Here is a 23,814-nt window from a genome sequence, read left to right as displayed (position 1 = left end):
GCTCATTATAGTTTTGATTTGCATTTCTCTAAGATGATGTGGAGCATCTTTTCATGTGTTTATTGGCCATTTGTATATCTTCTTTGGAGAAATATCTGTTCAAGTCCTTCCTTTGACCATTTTTGAATTGAGTTATTTGGTTTTTTGTTGTTGAGTTGTATGATTATGCTTTTAAAATCCCTAAGTTAGGTGCTGGAAATATAGCAATGGGTAAGACACAGACTGTGTCCTCAAGAAACTCACAAGCTAGTGGGAGAAGCAGACAATATTCTAATGCAGTGTGGTGAATCCAGTGATAATTGTATGCTCAAGGTATTATGAGAGTTTCAAAGAGGGGTACACTAGTGGAGGTGGGAAACAGACGTGGAAGTTTTCTTGGGCGATATGGTACTTAAACAGAGTCTCAAAGGATGCTAGCCAGGCAAAAAAGGGGTGGGGTGCACATTCAGGCAGAAAGGAAGTGATGAGCAATGGTTTGCAGGCATAGAACAGTAGGGGATGTGCTGGAAACTCCAAGCATTTACCTGCTGTTGAAGTGGCAAGTCCAATGTAGGCAGTGGCAAGGGATGAGGCTGGAGAGCTAGACAGGGACTGGTCATGCCAGATGTTGTAGGCTGTTGTAAGGTGTGTTTATGCTTTATCCTGAGAGCTATGGAGAGTCATTCAAGGGTTTTAAGCAGAGGAGTTATATAGTGAAACTTGTGTTTTAGATCAGACCTTTCCAATCTTTCTTCATATTCCATCATGGTATACATAGCATGATGAGATTTGTGTGGCATTCTGAGGTAGGTGTACTTGCAGCTGCATGCTGCTGGAGATGACAGGACCAGACTTTAGCTGCCCCAGGTCCAACACAGCTGTCTCAGGAGCTAAGGTTGGGAAGGTGTTTTAGATAGATCATTCTGACAGTCATGTGAAGAACAGATTGGAGGAAAACAGCACCGGAGGCAAGCTATCAACCAGGTATAGTAGGGATAGAGAAAATAACTAGGAGATAGAACTGATGGGACTTGCTAGATTAAAGATAGAGGGTGGGGGAGGAGGAGTCAAAAGTGATTCCCAGGTTTCTCGCTTGGACCACTGGGTGGAGGAGCAGCATATTTAAGAGGGAAGATTATGATTTTAGGGCTGGATGTAAAGATTTGATTTACTTTGAGATGACTGGCTGGAGATGCCCAATAGATGGTCATTATGTTCTTATTGGCTCTATTGGCTATGGAGAATTGAGCTGCAGAGACCAAGAATCCAGTTCAGTGTGGAAATTCTTATGGGAATGACTATACCAGAGATCCACCTTCTTTGAAAAGTTTCCCATTCCACAGCCTCAAAAGGGCAACCTTTTGTATATGCCATGTGACTTCACACTTTGTCCACAGCTGCGTGTTATAGGGAGAAACATTTGACTCATCATTCAAATGATCTCTCATGAGAATCAGGCATTGGGGCCCCATGACTTAGTCAGTTTGGTGGGGAACCAAGCTTGAAGGTCCAATAGATCCATCATTCTCAAATTGCATCCCCAGATTATCAGAATCATTTGAGAACTTGTTAGAAATTCAAATTCTCATACTTCATCCCCTAGCTACTGATTCAGAGACTCTTGAATGGGTCCTAGTAATATATGTTTTACAAACCTCCCTTCTGGTGCAGGCTATCATTGATAGAGACTCTTGGGATAAGACTGCCATTCTGAGAGGAACCCTGATGAATCACCCAAGTGCTGATAAGTAAGCAGAGGAAGCTGGTTTGCAGAGAGAAGCAGGAGACTGAAAAGAGACAGACAGACAGATAGACACAGAGAAACAGAGGCAGAGAGACAAAGAGAGGAGAAACAAGCTACCTGATAACTTCCCGGTAACATGAGTCCCAGTTGTTCTTCCTGCAACTGGAATTTGTGAAATTTCCCTGCATCATTGCATAAATCCCTTTTATTTGAATGGGGTTTTCTTCTTTATAATAAAAATGCCCCGATTTCTTAGTCGATTATTTTTCCAAAAACATATTGTGCATTTACTGTGTGGCCACTGTACAAGACATCATAAATGATAGCAAGGTCGGGCTTCCCTGGTGGCGCAGTGGTTGGGAGTCCGCCTGCCGATGCAGGGGACATGGGTTCGTGCCCTGGTGCGGGAAGATCCCACATGCCGCGGAGCGGCTGGGCCCATGAGCCATGGCCGCTGAGCCTGTGCGTCCGGAGCCTGTGCTCTGCAACGGGAGAGGCCGCAACAGTGAGAGGCCCACGTACAGAAAAAAAAAAAAAAATGATAGCAAGGTCAGCAAGGGTTATTGCCCTTGAGAGGCCCCGTTTAATGTAGGAGGAATATAGATAATGTTAGAAGCCCTGTAGGGGAGGTGGCTGCTGAGATTTGAGATTACTTGGTAAGAACTAAATAAATACAGATTTTCCTTAACTTACGATGGAGTTACACCCCCATAAACCCATTTGAAGGTGAAGATATCATAAGTCGAAAATGCACTTAATACACCAAACCCACCAAACATTGAAGCGTAGCCTAGTCTACGGTAAACGTGCTCAGAATGCTTATATTAGCCTGCAGTTGGGCCAAGTCATCTAACACAAAGCTTATTTTATAATAAAGTGTGGAATATCTCATGTAATTTCTTTAATATTGTGCTAAAGGTGAAAACCAGAACAGTCTTATGGGTCCAGAATGGTTGTGTTTTGGATGGTCACCCTCGTGACCACGTGGCTGACTGGCATTGTAAGATCAAAAAATCGAAAGTTGGGAACTATCTGTAGTAGCTGCATCTCAGTGGTATCTAGTAAGGTCAGAGGAGACTCCAAGGAAGAGGTGATAGTTGATATATACCTTGAATGATGAGGGCAAAGAAGAGGAGGAAGAAGAGGGGAAGATGTTCCAAATAGAGAGAAAAATAGCACAAAGATATGGGAACCGATGGGGTGCATGTGGGAAACGGTGAGTGGTGTAAGGGCAAATTCAGATTAAAACTGAGATGCTTAATTCTCCTTGTTGAAAATAAGTGAGGAGATGTCTCCCATTTCTTTCCAAATTTCTTTCCCTGTCCCTTACAAATGAATGTAAATCTCAATAATGGCTAAATCAACCTCTCGATAGTCTCACAACTCCGGGATGTTTCCTCAAGGATCTGGGAGCCATCTCTTTGAAATGCAAACATCAAGGGGGATAGAGCCCCATCTTTCAGTTGCTGTGGGAGTTTAGGAGCCTAACTTCCCTGGGCACCTTGCTCCAATTTGCAAGACTATCTTTGATAAAGATATGATAAGTTTGTTTCTCCTACAGATAAAGTCAACACAGGTGGCCTCCCCAGTGGATGAGAAAGTTAGGATGAACTCTGAATGACCACAGGTGCCGTCAAGTCCTCTCAGTTGAGGACTAGTTATTGTTTACCCCAAAAACAAGTATGGAATGGGTTGTATCTGTTTGATTACATGAGGGGGGTGAGATTCCTTTCTGTCTCTGCAATCACTTAGTGGGGTGCCTCTGATGCTCATCCCATTCCACTTTAATGTTCATTCAATAATAAAAATGTTTTCTTTCATGACTACCTTTGTGGAGAGGATTTGGGCATTGGAAGATCTCATTTTTTCAATTTCCCCAACAGAGGTTTGGTTTGTCTAGAGTGTACAGGTTACAGAAGGCAGGGGAGAGATGAAACGAGAAGGTGAGCATAAGGCCAGAGCACAAGTGTGCTATGTGAGCAGGTCAGTGTTATTCCACAGGCAGGGGGAGGAGCTATGGGAGAATTTCAGTCAGGGAAATGACGTAATGTTCGACCTTAGAAAAATGACTCCAGCAGTAACATATAGGGTGGGTTGGAAGGGAGAAGGGTCTAGTGTCATAGCACTGCATGTGGACACAATAATAATTGAAAAATACTAGTTAAGGGCTTTCTTAGTGTGTTACTACTCATAGGTTATTCTTGGACTGGCCTTTCCCTAAGCCCCCTATGAATATCTGGATTTTTGTTTTGTTTTGTTTTGTTTTGCGGTACGCGGGCCTCTCACTGTTGTGGCCTCTCCCGTTGCGGAGCACAGGCTCCAGACGCGCAGGCTCAGCGGCCGTGGCTCACGGGCCCAGCCGCTCCGCGGCATGTGGGATCCTCCCGGACCGGGTCACGAACCTGCATCCCCTGCATCGGCAGGCGGACTCTCAACCACTGCGCCACCAGGGAAGCCCTGGATTTATATATTTTAATTTTTACCACAGGGACATTTCTCCAGGATGTGGAGAGTAGTGTCTTCAGGAACTAGACTATCTCTGATGATTTCCATCAGGAGAAGGGGAGTTGCTTATTACAGTGGTCTCTGCCATTGGCTGGTGCTGAGTTTATGATAAACACTTGCTTGATATTCAGTGAGGTCCTGTACACCAGCCAAACTGCGGTGTGCCGGTTAGCTCAAATGCCTCATTTATTGGCAACCCCTGCTGGAAGCCCCCAACAGTTACCATTGATTCATGTGAGTTCAGGCTTTCCTAGTATAACAACCCATAAATGGATTTCGGCACCTGGGACTTTGTAAACAGAAATTGAGAAGAATCAAAACACTGTGAATGAACTACATACACATTTATTAAATAGTTAACAAAGGCACATCAATAACCACTTACTATATATATATATATATATATATATATATATATAAAACACAGATATGATTCTTAACTTCCAATTTCCTCAACAAAGAATTGTCCGACTCTTCAGGGCACGAAGGCTAAGGGCAAAGTCTCAGTCCTGACCTTATTATTCCCCGCCCTCTTCTTGAGAACTGCGTTGATCTTCAGAGTTAACCATCATTTTCTGTAGCCATAATGTCTCTAGGAGCATGCTGGCTGCAGAGACTCCTCAGGTTCTTTCTCCATCCTCAGGTCCAGTTCACGAACAGGCTGTGTCTGCTTTAACAGGTGCTGTCGCTACTGCTTGCTGCCATTCATCCAGTTACTCTATGATTTTTCACCAACTTCTCTCTTTGCACTCGGACATGCATGCTGTGCACTGAATCACTTATGGGGTGAAACCTCCCTCTCTCTCATCAGGAAAATCTCTGATTTTTCTTGCATCTATCCGTTTTGCCCCAGGTGTCCTGCCTGCCTTTGCACTGCACTCTGTTTACGTGCAAAACACGAAAATGCTGGGCTGACCAGAACTTCCTTCTCATACCAATTGCTACATCCACTTTGGAATGGGGCATCTATTTGAAAGGACAGGAATCAAATCTCTGTTCCTCTCACAAACCTCACCTTTCTGTCTGGGTGGCTGCCCTTCTTATCAGTGGAGCCCTTGGCTTTTGTTCCCCAGACTCCCACTGTCCTCCTGCTGAAGGGAGAAGTCTAAGTCCAGGCACAGAAAGGAAAAGCTGGGAGGGCTCAGTTAAATGGGCACTTCTAGTACAGGGAAGAGTCAAGTAAAAAGTCAGAGTATGTTGGATATTAGCAAGCACAGGCATGAGGCTACTCCAGAAATGTGACCATTTGTCAGGCCCATCACTCTGTTATGCTCTTTACTACAGAGGTGGACCATGGCGTGGATTCAGGTCTGTGGAATTCGGGGATGCTCAGTATCAAGTCAGTATTTTAGGTTCATTATGGTATCAGAACTTTCCTGACAATAACAAAATGACAGGAGCCTTCCTTTTTCGGCCTTCTTGATGTGGTGAATGACGGTACCACCCCTCCATGGGAATTTGGTTGCTGGTTAAATGCTGTGATTCAAGTGCCCAGATTTTTCCTTCACTAAAGCATTTCTCCGTCATCTACGCATGTGGCCGTCTGATATTTGAACACTGGAGAGTCATGACTTTTTAAATACAAACACTCCCAGGAGGGGCCGTGCATTAAGCACTTCTGGTCTATAACACCTTAGTGTGATTTGTCTCTTAGCAGCTATGAGCTGCTCTCCATAGCCTGAGATGCCCACCAGGAAAGTTCTGAAGGAAAAAAATCCATTATGTATCTGGGGAAGCAGGCCTGATAAGCTGCTACCATGGGGCTTCTAGAAGGCCAGAGGCCACCATGGGGGATGAGAAAAGGAGGGGCTTAAAAGGATGCTGGGAAAAGGCTGAAACGTGTCAAGGTAAACTTGGTTGACATCTGGTTTTGCCCCTGAGTCAACTTTCTTCTGACCAATAGAAACTCCATTTTGATGACCATGGAGAATGCCTGCCCTGAATTCTTCCTTCTATCATTCAGCAGCTTCAAAGAGAGGGACATTAGCTGAATTATTTAGAGGCTAAAGACCTCTTGTAAATGTCTATATACTGAACTGGTTTTAGTGCTGGAATTATGAGAGTCACAGAAACATATCAAACACGTCAAAGGGCTCAAAGTTGGCTAATCAGGAGATGCCACAGCGGGAACCACACTTAGAAATAGTCAAGCAGGGCACAAAGGGCAAGGCAGCTAGTAGCTCTGTATGATTCAGCTGATATTGGACAAGGACCCAACCTCCTCCCTGGCCCTTTTTACTGTTCTAGACACGTGAATAATACTTTACTCTGCTACAACCTCTCATCCAAAGTCTCTTCACATCACTTTTCTATCAGCCTGACTACTGAACAGCAGCGATATGGAGAAGTTCCTGATTAGTGTTTTTAAGTGTTTACAAATCTGACCGAATAAAGAATTACCAAGTTACATTTTGCTTTCTTTAAAGAACAAAACCGATTATCCGTTCATTCCTGTGCCATTTGTTGGAGATAACCAATTTTAAGTGAGATAAAACATTTTAATGGAAAAAGTCATGCATCCCGTTGTTATGAGACCATTGATGCCCATCTTGAAAAGAATAAAATGAATGACACTGGTTTCATATGTTACACTCAACATGCAGGATAGAAATGAATAATAGGAAAATACAAACTAATAATAATAATGTATCTTAGAATATGCCTCAGAATTTCTGAAGCACAATAGAAACCAGTAAGCGTTATCACAAAATTTTTAGTGTTCTTTTGCTAAAATATAAGTGTGTCTTTCTTGTGTATACATCTAATACAATGGATGTATTAGCTATATAATTCAAAATACTGAAGGTATATATTTAGTAATAAATTTATTCTATGTATGAAATATAGCACTGAACCAAATCAAATCTTATATTAGAATTACTATTAGGATTAATATACTAGAAGACAAATAGCTTTTAGGTGAACTCGTAATGTGTGAATATGGATTCATAAAAAAAGACAAAACCAAGAAATTTACACATTTTATTGAAAGAACAAAAAATAAACAACATAGAAATAGCATACTAAAATGAATTCCATAATGCACACTTCTAAACACAAACAAGCAGTACAGCGCTATAACTTGGAAAAAAAACACCCCAAAATCAAAGCATCTGCCCTATTGATAGCAGTTGAGGGAATGAGCTATTGCATTTTGGAGGCAAAACATTATGGGAACAGTTTACATTTATTAAATACAGTGATCATTATTTAAATCTATAAGTGTTGCACAGGGCTAATAATTTTCTTATTGATAAGTATTTTTAAATTGGCATTTTTCTGCCCAAAATATGTGCTTCCATTTTCTGCATTATACTGGATTGTTGTTATACAAATGCATAAAATTAGCCCTTTAAAAGAGTATATTTTGGAGCCTCTTTTAAAGAAAACTTATTTAAATTATTGTAATTTGGGGGCATGTCACAAATTGTTCATTTTCTAATAATTAAAGCAACAACAATAATAAAAGGAAACTTATTTTGAAAAGGGCAATCCCAGAGTCCAATGATATAATGGTCATGTAATTCTCTCAACTGCTAGACACAAAAGACACAGCAAGAAAATAATTTGGTTTCCATCATTAACAAACAGCATCTGTATACCGGAATAAAGCTTTGGAATCATGCAGTTCTGTGACAGATCAATGTTGTAGGTTGTGTGTTTGGGGAGAAAAGAGCACTGCTTAAAGTTGGGTTACTTTTAGGTCTTGTTACAGGGGTTTTTTTTAAAAATTAAAGTAATAATGATATACCTGTGACTTATTTCACAGTGATATGCTATAATTGAGGATGGGTTCTATTTAAAGATAAAATTCCTCTGGAATAACCCTGCTCTGGAGTATTGATGGGTGGTTCTCTTTCAGGAAAGAACAAGTGGAGGGGCTGGAAACTGAATTAGTCAAACTAAATCCTTTCCTGGGCTTAATAATAGAGGTCCTTTCATTCTCTAGTTTTACTTACTTAAAAGACAGCACTGTGTTTAAGCTCCAAAGAGTGTGACATAGTGGCTGTCAGTATGTACCACATGCCATCAATTAACTGGTTATCTTTTGTGATGCTTCTAGGTTCAGTCTTACTATTTTATAGGTGATTCTGCCTGACTTAAAATCTTACTATATTTCTATTGACCTTATGAAAATATATTCGTGTGGCTTATAGTTTCACAAGGAAATGTCAACACAAGAACATGGGTTAAGTTGGGGAAATATGTTGGTGATAAGGTTAAAGTTGGAGTTCCTAACTACAGAAGGAGTGAATGCTTACATTTTCTATCAATGGAAATACTGGTCAGATGGTCAGGCTGTTAGCTGTATGGCTGACTCTATGTGGTTATGGGCTCAAGGGGGGGAAAAAAGGGACATTTCTAACCAACTGGCCCTGAGCTATTGGACAACTGTAAGGCTTGGATTGCTTTCTGGCTTTGGCTTATTTTCCTGTCTCTGTAAGTGAGAACTATCAAAATGGGTAGCAATAGTAATAACAACTCCCTCAATCCCAAGATGGGCTCCTTCTCCAGGGCAAGGACAACAGGCCTCAAGATGGGAAGGACTCAAAGCCCTCACGGTGATCTATCCTTAAACCTTTCTAACCTCAACCTTTTCTAGGCCTCATCGCCTGGAGGCAACAAAAAGATAAATGGTGATCTGTAGGTGATGTGGGAGCTGAAATTGGCAGAGGTGATCTGATTGAAACATTCTTTTACAGCTCTGATGTACACAAGATTTCGGCTAGTTCTCTTCTGTTTCGTTAAAAGAGCAGAAGGCTGAAGTGGCACAGTGAAGCGCTGTCTCGTCTGGTAAAGGTAAGTCAGAAAACAGCCATTTCTAAAATTGTGCCAGAAGCATTTTTTCCTTTGCTGAAGGGAATGAAATGCTCTGTGCTGGCCATACTTAACTGTTCAATTACATCTTTCAGTAGTTGCCAATTTGGTTTCGGCTTCTGGATCTTGAAGGGGAAATAGTGGCAAATGTTAGCAATTTGTCACTTAAATACATATTAATCGATGTAACCGATATATCTCAATCGACCATTTTCTGTGAAAGATGAAATCTACGTAGATCAGAATGGGAATATCCATCTTGCAATTTACAACTCCTTGCAACCATTGAAAAAAGACCTCAGCCAGAAACCTGCTGCCTGTGTGTGTGTGTGTGTGTGTGTGTGTGTGTTTACAGTGAGGATTAATTTAAAAACAAACGATCTCTGCTAGCAATCTTGCTAAAAGCTGAAGTACCTTAACTTTTGTTTAGTGCCGTTAGCTCAAGTTGACCTGTTAACCTGTAACCAGTCTTGTCTTATGACGAGCCCTAGCAAACTAGAAAGCCTCCACAACAGCAAAGCAACATCATGTTTTAGTTAAGTCTTGTAGCAAAAAAAAAACAAACCCTTCTTCTCAAAGCCTTAGAAATAACTCTCTCTTACTAACTTTTCCACTATTATCACAGACTTCTTATATCAAAAAAAAAAAAAAGCTCCAAGGATCGCTCTCATGGACTATGTACATAAGTGCAAAAAAGGTGTGTCTCACACGTTCGCACCCTAACTGAGACCATCAGTTAACTGCAGCATATGTCTCTTCAACACTGTTATGGGGTCATTCCACAGTATCTGTATGGATGGTTTCACAAAGATGAATTAATTTAATCTGTGCTTTTGTCATTCTTTAACCCTCATTTGGATAGATTTGTAAAAGAGAATTTTTGTAGCTACAGCTATGCCACTTGAATAGAATGATTCTGAATAAGTAAGGTTATGGAAAGAGATCGGGGCATATTATAAATACGATTGTGTTTTGGAGTCTAAATACTGTGGAATAACCCTATCCACACAACAAATTCTATCAGCTCTAAAGCCTGATTCTAGAATCCAGATGTTGTAAACTTTTTGCTCAAAAAAGTCACACAAGGACACAAATTCAGTTTTCACATGGGAATTTGGATTAAAAAGAAAAATCCACCATATCTATTTCTGAGCTTTGAGCTGTATCTGCTACATGCTCACACTGTCAAAAACCACAGAGTTTACAAGTAAAATTTTCACGCACAAAAAAATGTCTAAAGGTAGCCATGTTGTAGGTTTGTTGCTAAAGCAACAACTAAATACAATTAGTTAAAAATTATTATTTGTATATAAAGTTAAGTTTGTTCTTAAACTGTGAACTGTAAGGAATAGTTATGAACTATACTCTATACCTTGTTGTTTTTCAGTGTCAGTTGAGGACCTATCTAGGCGGGTTGAATGCCTGTAGTAAAATCTTAAAGCTTCTCTAACTCTCCTTCAAAATTAAATTCATACTAATGATACTTAAAGATATGAAAAGGGAATAAAATAAAAACTTTAAAAAGTAATAAGAAAAATGAAAACGTGGCACCAGTTAGTGAGTTGGTGCCCAGAACCTCTATTTGTCATTATATTTACAGTTTGATTAGGCTGTCAACTAAACTTGCAAAAAAACTTGTCATACTCTTTTACATAGTGTTTATTCTATTGCCTTTGACAGGCACTGGTAAAATTAAAAATGAGGCCACTATCTTCCTAAATCTATTCAACAGGATTGGGAAATCATATTTCCCTCAATCATATTTCCCTATTTCTATTTCAAAGTGTGTGAAATGTGGAAGAGATCAAAGAAAGAAGATTCCAGTTTCCATTCGTCCTGTGCATCACAGCCTACCCTACAGACTAAAATAACTTGAAAACGTGTGGCTGCATTTTACCTAAGAGCATCCTCATGTACTCTCCAAAGGAGTGGAGGAAGGACCAAATAACATTCCAAGTAGCACACAGGCCTTCCCTACGTACTATTTAATAAAATTTGATGTCAATGCTGTCCTTAATCAGACATCACTGTGCTTACTGGTCATGCCATGAAAAAGAGATTCATGTTGTAAAGATTAATTTTATTTGGTTCCTGCTGATGGTAAGGAGGAGGTACTTGCTTTGCCCCCATTGGAGAGCTGGTGAGCTGAGGCTGCCCATTAGTGAACACAGCCTAGTGGTGTAGGACAACACTTATGGCAAGATCAAAGTGCTTTAGCGTGTTCAGAAATGGATGGCAAAGACTGATGGAATAGGGAGAGGATAGCTTTTCGTATCATGATTAACTACAAATTAAAGACTCTAATTTAGACAAATGCAATGAAATGCGACAGCTAGTTGAGGAATCATGCTCCAATTGCAAAAGCAAATACTGCACGGATTTTATGAATCCATTTAATTTAAGTTTCTTAATCCTCTTTAGAATATACTTATGTTGTGGTCACATAGTGCTTTAAAAAATCTGACACTACTAAAACCCTCTTAAAAGAAAACCTTTAGATTATTTTCTCTGTATACATGACCTGTTTTATCCAAGTTTCAGCACGCTTGCGTATTTTTGCAAAAGGCTGAGAGGAATGGACAAAAACAATAATTTTGGATAAATAAAAAGAGGCCCTTGTAAATTAAAAAGCTTATAAAATGTTAACTAAGAATCACAAGTGATTAGAATTTTATATATACAGTCCATCCAGTAAATTGTTGTTTAGAGTCACTGATTAGTTTTGTGACTTGTCTTTTTCACCAGAAATTTATAGTCTAATGACTTGTTTTCTTTTCTTGAATAAAGATCACTTGAATAAGTCATTGCACAACTAGTTAAAGAGTGCTATCTTAAAATTGCATTTTTGTCAAAATTCTTTCACCTCTGATCAAAACCTTAGTGCTTTGAGTTTTCTTTCTTTAAATTCACTCACAAAGCAACTTTTAAAATGCCAACAATATCAAAAATTGTTGCACCAAAAATACCACTACCCTGAATATCTCTCACTGAACCTCTTACTAAAAAATACATCATTATTCATGTCTTCCAGTGCTTAAGGCAACATGCAAACAGCTGTACTCTAGGTTTACTGTCCATGTACATCTTTGTCAGAAGTTTAAAAAGTTAAGTGAGACAGTATGCTGTATCAAAATGTGAAATGACAAAAAAGTTCATTTCACACTGAAAATGTCTCTGTCTCTTTTAAGGAATACATCTAGAGTAGCTCAGGTGCATCCCTCCTGGATTCATGTGATCAAATCTGCCCTTCCTGAGAGGCACCAGCACAGGTTTTACAAAACTCAGTTCCAAACACAAGTAATTTCACAAAGGCATATTCTACTTTCTTCTCTAGCAATGTCAAGATTTTGGGAAACAGAAATTAAGTAGTTCAAAGGACCAAAAGGTAAAAGTCAAGACACCTCTTGCTCTCTAACTCCAGACAATACTGTTAGCAGATGACAATGGCTCAGTACAAGCAAGACCATTTAGAAATCCCCGATGATCATGATTTGGATTGATAATTAAGATCAACAGGATATCAGCTACTGAGGAGTTAATTTTGCTCTTTTGTATTCTGAGCCAAAATGATCTGCTTTGGGATGGAGTCTCAAATGTTCTGAAGCACAAACAATGTGAAAAAGGTGAACAACCAGGAGTCAGGAGATATTTCTGGGTCCAGCTGCTACCAAGTAGTTAGGCAGCCCTGGGTGAATCACATGCCCTGGCTGTGAAAAGGTTTTGCCAGTTCCACTGTTCTGTGATTCAAACACTACTAGCCGGCTTAAGGTATCCTAAATCAGATTTTCCCTTTGCTTGTCATTTTCATGAAGGAGAAAAATAAACTTGGTATGAACATCAAATTTGATGATTTTATACTTTCCAGTGAGAGAACACATATTTAGTAGAAAATATTAAATCTATCTAAATCAATGCAAACTATCATATGGTTCTACCACTGATTAATAATAGTAACTTTAATTACTGAGTAGGGTGGAAGAAGTATGTGACATACCATGGGAATTAATTGCTATTTTACTTGGTTATACAATTATTTCAAAAGTATTAGTAATGTGAATTCAGGTCAGCTCTGTGGAGTGTAGCCACTCTGTCTCATCCAAAGGGTGTTACAAACCTCTCTATTCGTCTCTATTATGATTTTCAAAACATATAAAAACAAAGAAATCCAAACAAACAAAAAAAGAGGCTTGGTTATGATATGAGAGATTCTGCTGTTAATAAAGTTTGGGAAGGGCAACACTTAACATATCACAGGCACTTGCTCCTTCACTGAAATGTTTAACGAAACTGGAAACTCAGCTGAACTGAGGCTAAAGACAACTGTGGACATCCTTCTTAGAACTTTTAAATAAATCGAAGAGTAATTTCAAATGGCTCCCTCCCTCCCTCCCCAGTCCCGCCATTTCTCCAAATCTATACTCAGACTCCAGCTGTGATGAACAGAAGAGACTGTCCATTTGGGGAGGAAAGGCCTCACTTGGAACCAATTCTCCTTCACCCTGACTGACTTTTCCAGACTGCATCTTACTTATTATTCAAAGAGTGGTCTAAAGAGCATGAGCCATTTGCATTCAGAAAGTGGCACTTGTATCAAAGGTTACATTGCAATGGTTTTTACACACTTTCCTCCAATATGTAAAAACTAGCTCCAAGCCCCCCTCTCTCTGCTTAATTTATAACCTGTCATTAGAATACCTTTAAGCTTCCAAGAACCAATTTTTCAGCTGAAAATGACAAATGGCTCCGTTTTAGACACTCAACCTAGAAGACAGGATCCTTGAGCCACAAAAAATGTAATGGGCACTTTACATAATTTTTAGTATATATGCTGAGAAATTCACTTAAAGGTAAATTCTAGTTTTTCAATCTACTTAAGGAGTGAAATTCGGGTTAATGTTTTAAGAAGTTCCCTGTTATTTTCAGGTAATTATTTCTCTCTCACAAAAAAAATCCAGTAATGTGATTGTACTATGCAAGGTCAGATCTACAGGTACAAATTATACACATGCATGTTTATGAACAGGTTTTGGACACACTCAAAAGTGAGGCCTTTTAAACGTCTGCCTCAAGAAACCTACAGAAATATTCTAAAGAGAGAGAGAGAGCATATCAACATTAACCTATCATGTTTTTCAAGCACATGTGTTTCTGTTTCCCATTAATAGCATTTTAGTTAAAATCAAACACCACACATTACAGCAAAACACTATAGTATGTAAAAACCTAACACAACACACCACAATACAATACAATGCAATACAGTAATGGGGAAAATGGTATTGGATATATTTGTTACATTCTGAATCAAACCAACAGACTACTGTGTAAACAAAATGGTAAGGTAACAATTCCAAACAGACCGAACATTTACCAACCAAGAATGCACAATAAGCCAGCAGTCCACTGTAGAGATTCACTCAGCATAATGGTTATTGGAAAATCACAAAGAATAGTGTGATAAATTACAAAATGTTATGCTGTTCTACCTAATAATTCAAATAAGATAGACAGATGGTAGTTGTTAGTTTTCTGTTGGTGTTTTAACATCTCCATTGATTGTTTGATGCTTTGTTTTTTATTCGAATTTGTTGGTTGGTATGTTTGTTTTGTTTAATATATTGACTGCACCATGCTTATTGTTGTGTTGGTAGAAGAGGACATACGTGAATATACATAGAAAGGCCATATGGAGGTTCTCACGGAGAGATTCTGATACTCCATAACTCTGTTGTTCAGAATTTCAACTGAAATGGAAGAAAAAAAAGAGTGAGAAATATTGGAGGGTTATTGAAGTAGGGGTCAGGATACTTGGTTCTTGTTCCAGTTCTGTGTGTGAACCATATGCCAAGATATTCCCCACTCTGAATCTACGAAAATCGAGCTGTTGGAAATGCTCACTAAGGAGTCACATAGCATGACAGTCTGATAGTCTATGGTTCTCGCTGAGTGACAGTGTGGACAGTTGCCTTAAGTTAACAGAGATACACTCGGTTGTTTAAGGCACTGTCTACACCATGAACATCCACCCATCCATCCACTTCCTCCAACAAGCATATATTGACAAAACATACTGGATTCCATTTTGAAATATGCAAATATTAAACAAACTTTAAACTTTTTATCTGTATGTTTTGGAGCAGTGCAGGAATAGCCTAAGTGTGAATTCTCGGTATACAGTATTTTACAAAATTACATTTTTGCACTCTGGAGAAATTTTCAACATCTGTTACATATTGCAATGATTATGATGTGCCAAATACCTCTAAATTTTCTAATGGAATCAAGTAAAAAAGAATCACTATTCCCAAACATGTTCTGTTGGAAAGTTAAATATATTTGACCACCTTTGTTTACCTTGATGTGAAGCAGCCCATGAGAATCAGGGAAGTGTTTACAAAGCCTATTATTCTCATGTTCGGTGCTATTCCCAACTTGCCACTATCCAAAATGATACCCCTGAAAACTACTACAATATACAGCTACTTCAGTTATTCCGTGTACTCAAAGATGTCTTTTTTAAAACGCTCCTTATGATTGAAGGGACCTGTTATCTAATGTACAGCTATCTATATGCTCTGTCCAGAACAGTAAGTCTTCTGGGCCTGTGTGTCCTCAGCAGGAAAGAAATGCTAGCCAGGTTCTGGGGAACTAGTCCATCAAGAGAACAGAACTGTTGCCTTCTTCAACCAAGTGAAACACTCCAGGTGTGAGAACTTCAAGCTTTCAATGACTAATGGATGCAACTCAGAATCAGTGTATTTGTTTAATAACTCCCTATAATTATTAATTAAGATGCCTCAGCGTCTTGAGTGACTTTAAAAGTCACATGTTCCAAGTGAACAACTGCTCAAATTAAGTGTGTTGCCATTACAGGCTCTGGACCAGGCAAAGGAAATCAAAAGTGAAGGGGGAAAAATCCGAAAACAACAACAAAAATTACCAAAAAAAAGGTGCCATGATGTGAGTGAAAATAATGATTAAATTATTAAATTATGTCACTCAAAATTGAAAACAGCTGGAGCAATTCTGCTAGACTTACATGGGAAGCAACACAAAGTGGCAGAATGTGAAAGCGCTATTTTCCATAATGTCTTTAGAAAAAGCATACTGCCTACTGTCTTTAAGATAACCATCTTAATCAAATTGTGACAAAATTACTTTGCTTTATTTCAATTAAAATAAAACAAAGCTAGAAAAATGTTAAAAGATTAAAATTCAAAATCGATCTGTGCCTTTGGCTAACCAATCATACCCCTTTAATAATGGGAAAACATTTGGGAATTTGTAAGCTCATTGGGAAAATACAATACCAGCTGTCATTTTCATATTAAAAAATCGCATATTTGCTGTCCATATTTCATTGTGGAAAATTTAGAATGCTTAAATCAAGCTCTAAGTTATAAGCAGTGCCTATTAATGAAAATATTTACCAAAGTCTTTAGCAAATGCAACTGTGTAGATAAAAGATATAACCTACAAATATTATATTAATACTTAAAGAGACTTACTGTTCTACTGGTAACTTCTACATCTGTGAAACAAACATGCTGCTATTCAGTTCATCTATTGATAATGGGGGTATCTATAGTAGTAAAAAAGATTTTAGATTAAAATAGTTTCTTGAGAGAATTCCATTTATTTTGTTCACTGCTTGGACATGGTAATCAATAACCGTAACCAATTTCACAGAAAAATTTAGACATACTAACCATATCCAATAATAGTTAACTTTGCGAAAAGCACAGGTTAGAATGTGGATTGTTTCCCCAATGGATTAATGCTCTGTGTCCTAAATGTTTATCATACTTGTAATTGAAACAGCAGTGGAACTTGCAGTCTTTAAGAGTGGTTACCACTTTAACAAGGCAAAATGGCCATAATATTACACAATAATTATTCTAAGTATCTCCTTATAATTTCAAGACTCACCCCAAATTCATAATTTGCCTTGTGACTGCCTGTAAAAACCTCAAGCAAATGAAAATTAAAACAACACAAGCACATCTCATGTCGGTATGAGAAGGAATTTCGGATGTAATCACTGGGTAATGATAAGCGTATCTGTGCCTTGGAAAGAAATGTGTTATCTTTCTTTCCAGTAGATCTAAAGGTAAAGGTGATGATAGTACTAAGTGAAAGTTCAAACGCAATAACCAAAAATGGTAGTCAACTAAAATAAATTCTCCTCTCAACCAATGAAGAAACATTTAAAAAATATTCAGTATATACCTTTGAGGATTGGTGTGGTAGCAACAACTATATATATAAGATGTCAAGAGTGACATCTGTAACCAATTAAAAAAGAACACTCTGCTGACTCATCTCAGGATGAACAGCAAAGCAGGAACATCCCTCTAGAATATACACAAAAAGAGAAATTCTAAATGTAACAATGGCTAAAGAAACACTTAAGAATAGGGACTAATGTCTCTCACCAATCCCAAAAGCATATACTGTGCCTTACCAACACACCGTAGTTAGCTAGGTCTGAACAGGTGAAATAAATGGCCAAACCTGATTGATTGTAGCTGTTGCAGCGAAGGGAACGCTGGTGGCAGGTGGTGTTGCTGCAGACACAGTGGTAGGTGTAGCACCGTGCATCATGGGCACTTTCAGTAGGAAATCATGGAAGCAACACACGAGGGGGTGGAGCATTTACGTAACCGTGACATACACGATGGAATGGGGCGTGGCAGGTATCACAGCAACAAGCCATGTAACATCATCATGATGGATACACCAGGGTGCAACATGCAATCACAGTCAGTGCAAAGCAACACAGCATGGAAGGGGGAAATATTTAAAAAGAGAAAAGGGGAAAGCCAATTATAGTTACCATTAAGGAAAATGGAATCATTCTCAACATTTAGTTAGTTTTTGAGCAGAATCACACTGTAGTTGACTTCAAGGGCCAAATTTTCAGAAGGGGTTACAATGGGTACCTATGACAAATCTGAGTTTACCAAGGCTATCTCTGTGGACAGCTAGTCAGGCAGAAATCGCTATGAACAGCTAGTCAAGCAGAAAAGTAACTGGGCTGTGCATTCAAAATGGGAGTAGGGAACTGTGAATTGGTGTTTGGTTTCGCTAACTCATGACAGACATGAGCGCTGTCACTGGATTTGCAGGTGCAAAGATATACTTACCTGATCTGTATACAAAAAGATCATAGTTTGCTTGGTGGGTATGTGCTAGGGGAGCAGATAAAGAATACAGTGGCCTATGCACGCAGGTTTTTCAGCACACCTCTGGCAAACCCCTTACAAACTTAGGCTACTTCTGAAACAACGTAGGCCATTTATTTATTGTTTCATAAATAGCCGAAATTTCCAAGGGGTACTTCATAGTAAATATCCGACAAAATCTTGTCTTCACTGCAATATTACAGCGACAATGACTAGCAGCTGCAACATCTCTTTCAGGCTGATTTCTCTTTGCCTTTTCTAGTTTCTATGTCATTTTGAAAGCTTCTGGGATGCTTTCCTTATTTCTAGCTCATTTTGGATAGCAAGCCAAGGAATTAATGTGTGAATGGCACGTGTGCATATGTGATAATTTGCATCTATAATATATCGATTGAATTCAGATTTTCTGAAAGTCTACAGAGAAAGTGAATGGCCTGGAGAGAGGAAAATCAACACATGCAACGTCACAGAAACCACAAAGGTACCCCAAATAGTGATTAACAGAAACTCTGTAGTTATCTCTCATGCTCATCTCTAGTTATCCATTACCTATCAACATCCCTTATTGTAGCACATGCCAATTCTAAAAACACTCTTGTTTTCCCTTTGGGAGCACAAGAACTGTGCAGAAAGCAGCACCACTGAAGCATGCAGTTTGCATTCCTACACTGAGCTCTTAGGTGAAAGGACAAGGGAGCAGAGTCACAAAATGGGAAGATGGAGACACATTTCACGAACTTGCAGAAGTATGCTCTTCTAATCATATGCATATGATGCTTCTGTTAGTACCAGTGGAAATGTTTTTAATTCTGACAGAGCACAGCTAATAACAGGGGCCTCACCTGTTAGTGAGTGCTACTACTATGTAGTTGTCATTTTGACTTTTTTGTTTTATCTTGATAAACCTGTTAGTCCCTTTTGGGTTCTGCATCGACTTTGGTTGACCAATGGGATGGAGGTCAAGCTGTTGCGAACTCTCAAAAAGAATAAAAGGAACTGGATTGATATGAGATGGTGGGGTGAGGTGGGATAATTCCTCCCTGTATGGAACAGAGCTATTTTCTCCTGGTCTGTTCCTGGTGCCCATGGAAACTATAGGAGCTGTGAACTCCCTAGGAGTTCTGAGAGGGAAACAAGTCCCTTTCCTTGTCTTCTTCGGTGTTAGTGATGTACAAAATGGTTTCGAGATGGCTACCATATTGGATAGGTGGCTAATTAAAGGATCTGTGTGCAACTGGTTATTAAAAATCACATACCCCCAAAGAGTCATTTTGAAATGATTCTGTGGTGCCTGGTTTCCGTGCAGATAGCACTTCATCCTAGAACACTATAGAAATCATCACAAAACACTACAGAATGCTCTAGCTTTGCTTTTTTGCAACATCTGAGTATTGAATGATTTTGATCTTATGGATAACTTTTTTTTTGGAGGAATTGTTGTGTTGTACTTTACAAATTATACATTTAAAATATTTTAAATATTTTACAATTTCTTAGTAACAGATGTAAAGCTAAGAATAAAACTGCCCATTCTGGCTAGATAAGGAAATGTTTCAAAATATTTCAGCTACTATTTTTAGGGTGAAAATACAGAAATGGCAGGGTTGGTATTTGACCACAGTGGCAGCCAACTGTGAGAGTGTAGGACTGTTGTGATTCCACAAAGACACGTAACAGACAGCACCATATTAAACCTTAAATACTCAGAAAATGTCCAGCCACGTCATCCAGTTGCTTGTCTCTTTCATAGTCACAACAGAAAAACACTTTTTTTCAGACTGTAAAAAGTTGAGAATTTTTGTACAAAACCTACCAATACTTGAAGCAGGTACCATGCACAGTATTGGCCCTGTACACCATGCAGAAAAGCGTGAAAAGTAAAGAAAAGAGATATTTCATTATTGAAGTTTTACTGATAGAAATAATTTCTAACTAGAAAGATATTCTTAGCAATATTAATCAATCAGCACATGCATATCCAGTAATCTCCCATGCTCACAATTACAGCTTAAGATCCCAAACCCAGGTAATCAAAGTAATTCTTGGATTCTTAGGTATAAAAATGAACATTAATTTTTCTTTAAAGGTATTAGCTCACTTAAATTACATATTTATTCTGGACGAATACATCCTAAGTGATTTTTATTATGAAAGGAAGAATTTTAATTTATTATACGTACAATTTTCAAAATATGCACCAGGATCTGGCAGCTGGTGCCAATAAGTTGTACTTAGGGCACTAATCTATTATCATTGCTTTCTCCACCTCGCAACCAAGGACTTGACTGTGAACATATGGCAAACAGGCTTTTCATCAAGAGGGGGCTCTCAGCCTGACAAGTTTTTCTTTTGCTATTAATTAAGGAGAAAGGGATTCTTCTGATGTTTTTGCTTGTAAATCTAGATTTTAAATTAGCCAAATCCAGCCCAACAAGTCTAAAAATTGTGTTTTTAAATGATATCATGAGGAACTATTGTGGTTAGTTAACTAGACAAAAGACTGGATTTTTATGGCTTCTTTCAAAATTAATTAACTGATTAATGTATCAGTTAACCAATGGGTTTCTTCAAGTCCAGGCATACAATACCATGTGCTTAGTATGTTTATAATTAACAAGGTTTCTAAATTAATTTTTAAAGCATGTAACTTTCATTTAACAGTTTCCAAACTGGGGCATTTATGATTCTGACAAAAAAAAAATCTACCGTACTCCCAGGGGTTAGTATTTTCAACTTATTCCGAAGAGACTATATGCTTGTTCTTAAAGTACTGAACCACTGGAAGAAAAGTAATTCCCCTCATATATGATATTTGTTTGACCTCAGCTCTTCTGCTTCTGGGCCTGCATGAATGCTGGTTTGAGACCATATCTGGTCATGGAAATAATTTCATGTTGCCAGCTACAAATCAACCAGCGGCATGTGGGATCTTGCCGGACCAGGGCTCGAACCCGTGTCCCCTGCACTGGCAGGTGGATTCTTAACCACTGTGCCACCAGGGAAGCTCCCTATGATATTTATTTGAAAAAATTATGGCTTAAATTTTTCTTTTCAATTTAGTGCAAAACTGTTATGCTATTAAATATAGTTGAATGTAGGAGGTAATAAAATATGCCACAAAGTGTCAGGAAAATGTGATAAACTGCTATATATTTTATATTAATTGGTTTAAGAGTTAGAGGCTAAAACTACCTGTTATATATATATATATATATACTACACTGTATTATATTGTAAATGCAAGGGTAGTTTTATTATAACTATCTTTGGCATATCAAAGATATATGGACTACCTATTTTTGCAATGCTGAAGCTTGGAAACTTTCTTTTTTTTTTTGAGGGCAGACCATTGTCTTTGAAAGTGATACCTAAGAATCAAGGAATTAGTTTGAGACTGAAACAAGTGAATCAAACATGAGAAGCAAAAATTAGGAAATGCTCAAAAGAAAAATGTTGACAGTGTTTCCTAGTTTGATTTCAAAACCATTAATTTTCAGGAATCATAGGAAAACAGTTTGTTCAGTATACAAACAGATTGAGCATAGCTGCCTTGTTTTATTTCTAACCACAATATCTGCTGACCGTTCTCACATAAATGCTCTTTGGAAGCTGGTGGGCACTGTATTCATTCGCAACATCAAGCAACTCATGGTGCCCAGAGCCCCGTTCTCACCTGCAGGGATAAATGCCGGCTGCGGGAGTTGCAGGTTAGCCAGAGCCTGCTGGCAGTGGAAAACACTGGGATTAAAGACCGGGGTGGCACCATTGGTCTTTTCAAGTGCTGATCTCTTTGGTATCAGTTGAAGTGCACCGGGCTGCAGGGCCTGTGAGGGAAGGGTGGATTAATAAATAGTATTAAGGAAAGTAAAATATGTACACAAACCAAGCAAGCAGCAGTTAGATAAGGTCTGGCCTGGGAACCCTTTGCAAGGGTCGCCATTGAGCAAGGTAACCAACTTCAGAGATGAAGCCGTTGACTATATGAGTACATACTCAGTCCAAAACAGAAAATAAACATACAGGGGGGAAAAGAAGCTTTTCAACTTCACTAATTTAGACAAATTAATGAAGCTGAAAAGGACCTCATCGTGTGGGCTGGATGTGACAGGATGCTGTTGACAGCAAATAATCATTTAAAATTAACATCTAAAGGATGCTCATCTCCTAACCTATTAAAATGAGATTAGCAGAAGCAACAGATATAGCAGGAAAGAAATTTTTGCCAGTTACAATTCCAATATAAATCTAGGAGATAAATGGTATGTAGGTGAAAAAACAGATGTCAGTAGATCAGAGTCTAAAGCTCCAAAATCCAAAATTCAATTTATACAAGGATTTCAGGTCCAAACCCTATAACTGTATATTTCCCAACTAACATGTAAGGAAAAAGCAAATGAATTAATCTGCCCCCGCCACCTCACCCAGATACCATAGATAGCAAAATGTATGCAATTCTCACTTAGACTTGCTGTGCATTTCGATATGTACTGCTTGCTTTGTTGTAAGGTTTAATTCTGAAACCTCTTAGCGTTTTAAAATCCTCCTTTCATGTCTACAATTCTTTCAAAATCCCACTGTGCTTAAAATATTCAGTCAAAGCTCCCCCTGGATCAGATTCATTGGAGAAATTTGACATTACTTTACATTTTTTCCTCAGCAAATTGCACAGTACTTTAAAAACTTGTCCCAGCAACAACGATTGGGTATGCTCCAAATTCTTAAGGAGACGGGCACACTTATGCTGAGTATCTAGCCTTCCACAAGCCGAAAAGGGGCATGCCATGACCTCCTTATTCCTATGGACAAGAAGGCCTAATGGTACCTCTATTTTCATTTGGGAAATAAATATCACGCCTTCAAGTCTTTCCTTTTAAATGCATACAAGCTGCTTTCAGTAAAGACAACCTGAGCTGTGCACATGAACACGAACAGGGTAAAAATCTCTGCTTCACAAAGCATTTCAACTCTGAATCTTTAAAATATAGAAAGCTTAAATTTCTTCATGCAGCCTCCTTTGTTTAATCTTACCTCAAACAAATTCCTATGGGCCAGTGTTACTTTACCTTTAAGACGCTGCTCTGATCAGTCACTCAGAAAAGAATTCTATATTGACGTTCAAAAGTACCAGTTGAAGACCTTACTATATATAGTATGTTTAACTCTCTACATGGAAATTTGGGGCTGACTTATATGCATTCTAACAAACACACCAAAATCATCAGAAATAGGCACATACATACGAAGGCTCCATGACTGAGCATTGGACAGGTAGGTAACACCATGGCACAGGCATGGTATTCCTTGTACATCCCATGCATATGAGAACCTTTATTTTTAGGGGGCCAACTGTATTCCCCTCATTTACAATAGGGTGCGTTGTTTCTGAACTGTATGCCACCAACAGAAATAACCTAACAATTGGAGGCTTAAATTCTGCATTGAATATTCTGGATACCTTCCTATTTTCATAGCTTAAAATTCCCTCATCCAAAATAATTTAAGAGAAAAAATATTTGGTGAAGTCTTTTTTAACGTTCGTTAACAAATTCCGCTGTCCAGATCAAGCCAGAAAATAAGTTTGTT

The 23,814-nt window shown here is 38.6% G+C and overlaps 1 protein-coding gene across 6 annotated transcripts in view; it reads right to left on the bottom strand.

Moving 5' to 3' along the window:
- Positions 1 to 7,196: 7,196 nt before the first annotated feature.
- The window catches only part of MBNL3 (muscleblind like splicing regulator 3), a 127,960-nt gene continuing 111,342 nt past the window's right edge, over positions 7,197 to 23,814 (bottom strand). For 2 of the 6 annotated variants that reach the window (XM_027097570.1, XM_027097569.1), the window contains exons 6-10: positions 21,905 to 22,055; positions 20,045 to 20,080; positions 17,561 to 17,655; positions 16,555 to 16,628; positions 14,677 to 14,790 (exon numbers count right to left, since the gene is read on the bottom strand). In XM_027097570.1, coding sequence (XP_026953371.1) covers positions 16,572 to 16,628; positions 17,561 to 17,655; positions 20,045 to 20,080; positions 21,905 to 22,055 — 339 coding nt within the window. In that variant the 3' untranslated portion in view covers positions 14,677 to 14,790; positions 16,555 to 16,571. Of the gene's footprint in view, positions 14,791 to 16,554; positions 16,629 to 17,560; positions 17,656 to 20,044; positions 20,081 to 21,904; positions 22,056 to 23,814 lie in introns of all 6 variants that reach the window. The other 4 variants (XM_027097572.1, XM_027097571.1, XR_003430968.1 and 1 more) reach the window with 4 other exon arrangements.

The sequence above is a fragment of the Aethalodelphis obliquidens genome, unplaced genomic scaffold, assembly GCF_003676395.1.
Source record: "Aethalodelphis obliquidens isolate GAN/ISIS:26980383/991018 unplaced genomic scaffold, ASM367639v1 scaffold115, whole genome shotgun sequence".
In the NCBI taxonomy this organism is placed as follows: domain Eukaryota; kingdom Metazoa; phylum Chordata; class Mammalia; order Artiodactyla; family Delphinidae; genus Aethalodelphis; species Aethalodelphis obliquidens.
Note: the sequence above shows the minus strand (reverse complement) of the source record. Positions and strands in the feature narration are given on the sequence as shown.